The sequence below is a fragment of the Alternaria infectoria genome (genome assembly GCF_024043175.1).
Source record: "Alternaria infectoria strain BMP 0036 chromosome Unknown scaffold_4, whole genome shotgun sequence".
Classification (NCBI taxonomy): domain Eukaryota; kingdom Fungi; phylum Ascomycota; class Dothideomycetes; order Pleosporales; family Pleosporaceae; genus Alternaria; species Alternaria infectoria.
The window spans coordinates 2078361-2088613 of NW_026250693.1; the positions used below are offsets into that span (position 1 = coordinate 2078361).

At 55.1% G+C, this 10253-nt stretch overlaps 3 protein-coding genes across 3 annotated transcripts; all 3 read left to right on the forward strand.

The window, feature by feature from the left end:
- Positions 1-4573: 4573 nt before the first annotated feature.
- Positions 4574-5284, forward strand: J4E92_003689 (uncharacterized protein; the record flags this gene model as incomplete). The annotated part of the gene is made up of 1 exon (XM_051495085.1): positions 4574-5284. One exon carries the CDS (start codon positions 4574-4576, stop codon positions 5282-5284), a length of 711 nt encoding a protein of 236 aa, XP_051355378.1.
- Positions 5285-5833: 549 nt separating this feature from the next.
- Positions 5834-6797, forward strand: J4E92_003690 (uncharacterized protein; the record flags this gene model as incomplete). Its single annotated transcript, XM_051495086.1, has 2 exons — positions 5834-5837; positions 6253-6797. The coding sequence occupies 2 exons, from the start codon at positions 5834-5836 to the stop codon at positions 6795-6797; spliced, it is 549 nt and encodes a 182-aa protein (XP_051355379.1).
- Positions 6798-7612: 815 nt separating this feature from the next.
- J4E92_003691 (uncharacterized protein) lies at positions 7613-9918 on the forward strand (the record flags this gene model as incomplete). Its single annotated transcript, XM_051495087.1, has 2 exons — positions 7613-7621; positions 7729-9918. 2 exons carry the CDS (start codon positions 7613-7615, stop codon positions 9916-9918), a joined length of 2199 nt encoding a protein of 732 aa, XP_051355380.1.
- Between the last annotated feature and the right edge of the window lie 335 nt (positions 9919-10253).

Below are 10253 nucleotides of genomic sequence, written 5' to 3' on the forward strand. Positions count from 1 at the left end.
CGGTTCAGTACTAGTCGCCATGGTCTCCGCAACAGTCTCTAATGGCCTCCACAACATATCGTGATGGCCGGCAATGCCGAACTTTTTCTCCATCGGACATTCCAACAACAAGGATCTGAGAGAGGCCCAGCGCGCTGCCCAAGACACATCCGCAGGACACGTTGCTTCCAAGTCTCGTGCACTCACTCATGGTTCAAACCGAAAGAACTGAGCGCTCAACTCCTTATCCACTCTACATATCGGCTCCCAACGAAGCAGAGGTTCTAGGTACCAAACCTGCTCGCCGAGAGTCTTGAAACCGAGGCATCGCAAATGAGGGGACAATGTTCACCACATCACATGTCTGAGTTCCTACCATCGCCGATGCACATCTCCGTGCCCTCTCAATTACCGTGGCCTCATGCATCAACACCAACCGCCGCCTTCCGACTACGTTCCAGCGCATATGCTGACACACATCGACAACGGCATAGACGTGGATACGATTACATGGGTGTGCGCAATGCAAACTGCACCTGGATACTGATGTCACCCAGAGCATGGCGAACCGTTCTCCTTGGGCGCGATGTACCCCCGTATACCCCTACGAACTTTCCCAGAACGCGCGACCGAACATGCGCCACGGTGCACGGCAGGAAGACAACGTCACAATACAACTAGACAACACGTGTATGGAGACTGCATTCGGTCTCATACGGTGCTATGAGGGTATAGCGACCAGTAGAGGATGGCACAGTGATCTCGGTATAGAGTCTGGGACCGTACTCGTTAGATCGTTGCTGCCCACGTCGGCCTTGTCGCTATCGTTGAAGGTTATGCTCTCAATCTTCACGTTGTTGCGTAAGCAATGTGAACTGCAATGGCCGGCAGCTTACGTCCTATCGCGCATTCCCGTAGCGGAAGGTTCCGATCTTCACATTGTTGCAATTTCGACGCGACAGTCAACTCCAGCAGCCATGCCCGCCATCGCGTTCGCGTATCAAGGACCCCAGCTGACAGCAAGAAACTCGATTGGTCCTACACATACCTCCCGGTTGAAACTATCACGTAGGTATCGGCAAAGGATCAGAAGAGTTATGCACGATGTGTAATTCTAGGGTACATTGTCGGGCTTGTCCAACTACTGAACATCCTCGTGCTGCCTTGGAGAGTGATGAGAGCGGGTGCAGCGATATCCCCTTCGACAGAACACTTAACAGAGTGACTTGGCCATGTCAAACAAGCCCCGATCTCTCGCGCGCGCCACCGAGAACGTGATGTTCATCCCCTGCGATCGAAAGTGGTTCGCCATCATCTTCAGAATACCTTTGTGGGCGTCTGCGCGCGCTGCTGTGTACACGGTCTTGAGTTCGCGCTTCATCCCGACACTCAGAGCTCGCCGTATAGTGTCTTTCGCAGCCAATCTCTCGTACTCCGTGTAGTTACAGAATGGATCACCGAGCTTATATATTCGCTTATGAAGCGGCCCCAGTGGGTGGTTCAGGATTCGAATGCGAACCTCGCAAGTCTTCCTAAGCGCCATTCTTCTCAAAGTCTGTTTGACAAACTTGTACAAGTGCTTGGTTTTGCACTTGGTATGCGCACTGGAAGCCCTCATATTCCCGTTTTGTACTTGCTGTGGTAGATACGTGTCGTTGTACCAAGACGCGATCTTCAAGCTGACGTATTTGACCGCAGTACTGTGTTTTTGAGGCCCATTTAGGTACGTACGCAGTTGCTTGCCGGCGAGATGGAAGGTATCCGAGAGCGCAACATACACAGGGTCTATCTCAGCGCGCGTCGGGCCGAGAATCATCTTGGGCACAAGCTCATCGTTGACCTTCTGTAACGGCTTCTGTACCGCGGGATGCTTCACCTCTTCGTATATGGTCTTGTTGAGCTGAAGAAGTGCGGTTGGCATCCGACATACTTCCCAGCTGCAGATGCATGGCTCGGGGAAAATGGGATCGTAGACGATGGCTGCTAGGTAGTTGTAGATTTGGCAGCGCAGTTCGGTTGGTAGGGCCATGAATGGAGAGGACGCTGTACCATCTATTGTAGCTGTGGATGATGGTCGGCTTTGATAGAGGGTCTGTTTGCGCTTTATCTTCTTGATGTTGCCGTTGGCGGGTATCTCATCGCCGGCCGGCTTATTGAGAGGATGTGTGCGTGTAGAGGCGTCGCCTGTCTTGACTCTCTTAGCAGGCTTTGCAGTCGTGATTGCGTCGTTTTTTCGCTTTGAAGGCATCGCGGCGGTATGGGGCAAGGCTTCTCGTGCGCCGTGTTGCCAGGTGTCAGCCCGATTAGCTCGAATTAATCCTAGAATGTTAAGTGTGTCGGCAAGAACGGGGATGGGAAGACGAAGACGCGGGTATTATCTGGAATTTGGAAATTTGCTGTTTCGTTTTCGTGGTCGACCCGAACAAACTTGCTCGATGCTGACCAATGTAGCGCCCATGATACATGATTGTAGTCTGGCAGTACCGTCCACGAGCAGAACTCAGCACCAATCAGTTGTGCGCAATACGTCGAATATGAGTCTACCATGCAACAAGATCCACACAAAACCGACGTCGTTGCTAGCACAAACTACTTGTCTGCCACCGGCATCCCTATCCCCAAATCAAAATGGAAAGTCGGATATCTCGACGGGGAAGGCGAGTATAGGATTTGTGAGACAGCTGGGTATCACGCAAGCGAATGAGGCGCTTATCATGTTGAAACGCATCAGATGCGATGAACTTTTCACAACGGGAGCGTATGTTGCTAATAATATAGAGACGTGTATAATGTAGACTATATGAAGAATGTTCTCTGCGAACGTTATCCTGAATTCATCTAGTTGGTTTCACAAGTATGTACCGTTGCTTGTAAAACCAACTCGATGAATTCAAATTACGTTCGCAGTGCTCGATCGAACGCCAAGAAGAAGTCCTGCCTGGTATGGTATATGGGCGCATCGCCGTTAGAATATTTCATGGAGTTGAGGATGTTACACTACGAAGGATACCTTCGCATGAAAAACTCTGTAGTCCTTAATGCTTCTTCGCGTCCTTCTCTTTCTTCTTCTCCGCGATCATCGCATTCAGCCTGAAGAATGACGTGAACCCTTCAATAAAACACGTGCCCACCCACTTCCACCATACCGCATCAAGAAATGTGCATCCGTGTTTCGCAAGTTTCCTCGCCATGATGATCGCTTCAACCATGTGAATAGGTACCATGATGGCCCAAACCGTGAAGCCGACTCGAGCGACGAAGCTCGCAAAACCTGGCACAGGATACAACACGGTGTCATAGAGAAGCGATCCAGGCTGCCAGTTTGCCGCCCGCGGTAGCAAGAGCAGGGCAAGTACGCATTGCGTAAAGTTCCACAGATGAGCAGGACGCATGTACGCAGGAACGAACTTTGTGATGGCGATGTCGCTTCGGCCCAGGGTCTGGAGAGCATCTTTGTCCATTTGAACAAGCCGCTCGCGAGCCTCGCGCATGGCCTTCATCGGTGGATCGAAGGCGATGACAGCTTGTTGCCCACCGCAGCTCAAGACCATCTGGTTCAGATCAATGTCGACCATCTGCGCCGAGCGACTCTGCATCATGGACTTGGAAGCGTATGCTTCGGCATACCGGCGTATCTATGGTCAAGATTAGGACTGGAACTCGATTTCGACATCAACGGTGCATGAAGTGGGTGGCGCGTACGGAGTCGTGGTGGTCTGCATTCATGTGCTTGATGATCCGCTGCTTTGCGGCTGCATCTGCAGCTTCTGGGGATGTCATGCTGGAATAGTAGTATGCTGGTGTCCAATTGACTGGTTGCTCTCGTTGAGCTCTGGGGAAGGTACGTATGGAAATGCCGTCGTCACGATACCCGCCAGACCGGCGCAATTCGGGCCGGCCATCGGGGAAGATCTGGTGCGCCCCGCGATTGCGTCTTCCCAACGATCGTTAGCACAACGCTCATGATATCGAATTTATCGCGGGAGTCTCTCGACGCTGCGCTACCTCAGATCTATTGTGCGCGCTATGAAGACGCGTTCCCAATTCCACGCCAGCACTAAACGGTCTCCCGCACCCTATGGGTAAACGTTCCGCCAGACCACTGATCGAGGCCTCGCCCGTGCCACAGCATGTCCCAAAGCGTTGATGTCAAGCGCATTCAGCTGACGCGTTGCTCGATGCATCGCCATTGGAATTGGTGCGCGCGCCAATCACGAGCAAGCGAGACCAGAGGCACACGAGCTCGCAACGCATCGGGTTGAGCGGAACAGCTAGACTGTCGCAAGCACGATTTCAGATCTAAAATAATCAGGTTGGCAGCGCGCAGGGATGGGGTCAAGTTTTGGGACGCTGGCGGTGGGGTGGATGTGGGTGCCACATGGTGCGTCAGACTGCATGACGGGTGGCTCGAGTGCGGCAGGGGTAGCAGGTACCTTGAAGCTTCAAACCGGTTCCTGTTCCCAGGCCGCTTTTCTCTTATTAACGAATTGCGCCGTGGCTCTGGACTCGCAACAATTTCCGAAGCACCTTCAGCTCGTCACGCATCACCCGTCTAACTACTTCCCACCCACCCAAAGACCACCCAACCAACACCATGGCGGACACGGTTGAAGAGACCAAGCAGTCTGTCTCCGGAGAGGGAAACGCGGATGCCAACGCCTCGGTAGGCGCAAAGGGCAGTGCGGAATCATCGAGTAAGAAAACCGAAAGGAAGACGCCGAAGAAGCTGGGCGGAAAGAAGCCTCAACAGCAGCCCACTCCTGACGCCACTCCTGCCCCCGAAAGCGATGGCGAAGGGAAAGCTGAGCAAGAGGACGCAGAATCCAAGAAGCAAACCAACGGCGGCGACGCTGACAACGAATCCGACGAACCCCAGCAAGAAAAGTCAAAGTCGCAATCGAGACGCCGCCAGTCGCGTGGCCGTGGCCGACGAGGCGCAGACTCCGGTGCCGAGTCTGATGCGCGATCCGACGTGTCCCAATCTGGAGGCCGTCGCAACCGCCAGCGCCAAAAGAAGGGCGGCAAGGGCGGAGGTCCGCTAGACGACATCACCGAGAACGTTCCCGGAGGCGATGCAGTCGGTGGAGCCGGCGAGATGGTTCAAAACACTGCTGGTAACGCTGTCAACCAAGTTGGCGACACCGCTGGCAAGGCCCTCGGAGGTCTCACCGGCGGCGGCGGCGGTGAAGAAGAGGGTGGAAAGGACGGAGGTGAGCAGCTGAGGCTGCGCCTGGAACTCAACCTCGACATTGAGATCCAGTTGAAGGCCAAGATCCACGGAGATCTCACGCTTGGATTGCTGTAAGTCAAGCCTGCAACCATTCATCACCGAAGCCAAATGCTAACTTTGCGCAGTAACTAGGAGACGGTCGAGGATGAATGCACGAAACGCATCGCTTGCTATATTGGGAGATCATTAAGGCGTTTGGTTTGGAGTTTTGCATGTAGTGTTACGATACGTATTGCAGTATAATACGACACAATGAACAACTTGCACCACCACTCATTGCTGAATCATCGCGCTGGCATACTGATGGCGTTGGTGATTCTGTAATCTCATCCAACTTCGTCATGATCATCGCAGCGTCAGGGGATGTCTCTACTAGGCGTGTTATTACCAGGCCCTGTAATAATACCCCAGTAACCGAGAGTGCATGCGACGTCAACTCATTGAGTATGAAGTAAGCTATCCGAGCCTGCGTCTAAACTTGACAACTATTATGCCCGGGATCGAGTATTGCACAGCCGTTGCCCGCGAGATCAACGGTCCGCGTTAAGCGATCGGCGGGTGGCCCAGCCACTCGCGTGGGCGCGAGACTGGTTGTGCTTCGCCATCGCTGCACGCGTCGTCAGCATGTGTGCAAATGTCGGGCGACTTGCAAAGACGCGCGCAGATGCATCGCCTTGACATACGTCACGCAGCGGCTGTCAACCCGATTGGGAACGCAATCGCTGGTGTCGCTCGATGTGGGCCTGACGTCATCCGTAGCGAGCCTGAAACGGTGAGACGGTACGACGGATGAAAAGACAGGGGTGCAAGCTTGCGGCGGCGGCGTCCTTGCTTTGGGGGCTACAGAGGACCAGGCCGTTGCGAGTAATCTTGTTTTTGGAGTGGAGCTGCCCGTACCAGTCGTGGCGTGCGTAGGCGTGTAGTAGCTCCGCTTGCTGCTCGACCTTGCTGACTTCACATCTTGCTCGCATCCATCGCCGTTACCTCGACACCTCTGCGCAATTCTTCACCTCCATCACGCAGACAATCCCCATCCAGAACAGCCTCTTCCAACCGCCCGAGGCCTTGCATGATAGCAAGGATACCCGACGACATGGCCGACAAGGACTCCGACTATGAGAACCAGCCGCACGAGCGGTCGACGATGCAGCAGGAGAAGGCTGTGAACAAGGCCAAGCAGGACAAGCGCGAGGCGGGCCTACAATCCGCCCGGTCGCGCTCCTCGTCGCGCCGCGCCCGCCGCAACCGCATCGAAGAAGACAAGAAGAACGGCAAATACATGCACACGACGTCGCTAGAGGCCCTCGAGGAAGCCGACGCAAACGGCGATCTCCAGAAGATGGGCATGTTCGAGCGTATCGGCCCGGACAGCACATCCATGGACGGGCCCGTCACATATGCCCGCGCCATGCGAGGCGAGATCCCCATGCGCGGCACCGACCCCAACCAGCCCTACCGCATGGAGCCGCAGCAAAAGGGCAGCGAGCTCAAGGACCAGGACGGACTGAAGCTGACGCTCGAGGCGAATCTGGAGATTGAGATTGAACTCAAAGCGAGTATCCGCGGCGATTTGACTTTGAGCTTGTAGTAAGTCCACCCCTGCCTTCGCCCTTTCGCTTACATCGAGCCTATACATGACTGTACGAGCGAGCGAAGGCGACGAAGTGTTATTAGAAGACGAGCATGGACGAGTGCTAATTGGCATCACGCAGCCAATAACACGAATATCGTTACCCTCTTTCTTCGAATGACATCGTGCGCGCTCGCTGTGCAGTCTGGGCCTCAACACCACCCCTCCTATCGCCCCCCTCATCTTTTCTTCTTCGCCAGCGTCCTGGCGAGACACGTAGTAACTGAACTTAACAGTGAATAGTGCTTGATGGATGTTGCATTCCCCCTCGTTCCACGACCGTCACGAACCCGCCCCGCAGCCGGCGCCGACCGCGAACAACGGGGCAGCGTTATATGGGGATACATGTTTGAGCGTTTAGGAGTTACACTGGTTGCTTTGTAGGGGCTCGGATAGCATGCGACAATAAAAGAATCGATAATGACCTCCCGTTTTGTTGGCGAGGCGGTCGCATTCCATGCTGTGTATACTTTGGTACCGAATGCAGGCTGCGCGGCGTCGCTCGGAGCAGCTTGTCAGCGCCCGCAGCCTGCAGTTGCCCAGTGTCATCCGGCATATTGCGACAGACTGACATGCGCAGGGCAGACGCTCGAATGAATATCTTGAGGCCGACCAACCTCCTAACAACTGGTAGATTTGCTATTGCGCTGGCCACGAAAAGGCTTCATGGACCCTTGCAGCATACGTAAAATCGACCAGCGACCAGCGAGTAGAGCCAATAAGCCGCTGTGTCATGCCTCTCCACACCGAGATGTCTGGTAACGAGAGCCACAATGGCGAGGGTCTCGTATGCGCGCAACCCGCAATATTGCGCGACTGACAGCTTCACACCACATTCCATCTACGTACTGACAACTAATCCCCACCTCATACGAGCAGCCTCCTCCAGCAATCAGTCCTGAATCGCGGCAATAAGCGTGCTCTCCCCTTTTCCAATACCCAGTTCGCCGACGACGGAATGGGTGCGTTCAGCGCTTTCGTTACCCGCCGAATGGATCCCGATGCCGCAGAGAATAGCGGCCTGCGGAGATGGCGCAGACGTGCGAATACAGTCGCAGGAGGTAAGTTCGTTCCGTCTGGAAAGGCTTGGAAGGGCAGTAATGCTGACGCGGCGTCGCGCAAAGGTCAGGACGGCCACGATGTCAAGGAATCTTGGGCTAAGCGGGCGGCGAAGGGCCTCTGGGAGCGTGTTCACAACCGTGACGGTCGATCAAAGGATGCGGAGGCGACTGGGAGTGCGTTGAGGCTTGAGTCGGACAACAACCTTTCTACGGGGCTGAGCACACAGCTGCTGATTCCTGCCCCTGTCGCTCCACCGATACCACAATATACGCAGGAAGAACAGCGTCCCGAGACCGAATCATCCTCTTCGACAGCCAACACCGTCTCCTCCTCGAGGACCATTACTACCACCCAATTCGGAAGCCCACTGACGCTGGTCCCTCATCATACACGTGCGGGAAGTCCCACACATGACTGGATCCCGGCTTCCCCAAGCCCCCGGACCTCGGAGATCTCTACCGTCATCGAGTCGCCCTCGGGTTCTGATCTATCCGTCGATCCCTATAACGAGCTCATCAACAGCATCGAACGATTTCACTTCGCTCTTCTTGTGGACTCCAGCACCATTGATAACATTTGCGGCGACGTACGAGATGTACTTGAGATTAGTAGCAATAACTTGCTGACCGTCGGATGCGACCTACAAAGGCTGCTGGTCATCTGGCGTAAGATCACCAGCAACGCAGCGAACGTTGCGGCGCTTGAGACGTCAGAACCATGGGCCCTTGTAAGTAAGGAGCACATCGCGAAAGCCTGCGTAGACATGAAGAAAGGGCTTCAGTCGTATCGGGACTGGTTGGACATCGTGGCTCGCAACAAGAGGATAGCCCAATCTCAGAACGCGATCAGCCATGAGTGGTGCGCAGCCTTGAACGACAAGGTGAAAGCGCTCGATGTGATCGAAGCGCTGGACTTTGACGATGTTGCTGCTCAGGTGGAGCTTGTCATGAGGAAGTACGTCGGTGCTGAGGAGGAAGTCGCGACTACAAGTGGACCAGCTGCACCTGCCAGTATGACTAACACCACGTTGTTGCCTAGCGCCATCTCCAGATGCCGCCGCACTTCGCCTTCACTGAGCAGGCGCCTGTTGGCCTCACTGTCGCGACCGCGATGTGCTTCGACCATCCTGCAAGCAAGCTCAATCCGCGACAGCCCACGGGCCTCGCAAACAACATCGCGATACCCGCAGTTATCCCAGTCGCCTACGCCTGTGCCATCACTTCCACCTGCCTCGGTGCAATACGGGAGTCAGCCTACTCCGGCCGTAGCGAGCGCCCCCAGCCATGCCCAGCCTGCAACAGCTAGCTTGAGGCCGACTGCGTCTACCACGAATGCGCCCAACTATGCCCGGCCGACGAAAGCAAGCCTGGGATGGTGCCAATCGACAGCCAGAAACAGCATGTCTGCATCCAGAGTCGCGCCAGCATCTCAGTTGCACCATCTGGCTTCTGCTATTCACAGTCGCCGGACAAACGGGTTACAGCGTGAGACCTGGCCAGATGACGACCACAGCGGCCCTTCACCCGATCTAGAACACGCTCCGCCCATCCCGCCCAAGTCCATCAAGAGACTGATACCTAGAGCGTCCACCCCGTCGCCCGCCCACTTACGCTCGGACTCAGCCCAGTCTTTGTCGCGGGACGACGTAGCCACTACTCGGCGAAGTACCTGCTCTTCAATCTATACTAACAGCAGGATTCCTGTAAAGGCTAATGGCACGAGCAATCCAGGTTCCCCTCGGCCTGCCATGGCTGATGCGCAGACCGAGCATGACGCGAACACGCCTCGCGTACCTACACCGCGACCTGGGCGCGACAAGTTCGATGTTGGCGTCGATCACAATCGGGATCCCAGCCCCAACACGCATGATATGGCGGTCAGAATGGATGAGATACGCGCGAGGATGAGCCGGATGACGGCGGACATGAAGGCAAGGAAGCTGGAAAGAGAGAAGAACGTCTCGACACAAGATGGACCGACAGAAGCTAGAGATGATGCGCACGCCCAGGAAGGCTAATGAGGATAGAGATACACCAGACACCAGATACCGTTATGGGCAGCGAACACCAATGAAGTGAACGTCTCCGCGCCTACCAATCTCGCATCCCATTCATCGATCGCGGCCCGGCGTCCCCGGTGTCCCCGCAACCGAGCCTGGATGTGCGTCTACACGAGCAGTTTCGCTTATTTCGAGTATTGAGTTTGTAGGAAGCGAAAAGATGTGATGTCTTAGAGTTGCCAAATCTCACGGGAGCTATGCTGGCCTTGGCTCACACAAGAGCCTTACACTGCGTTGTGAAAGGATGCTGATCATCGTCGGTAATGCAGCTGAGATTCACGCGCTTCTCATTC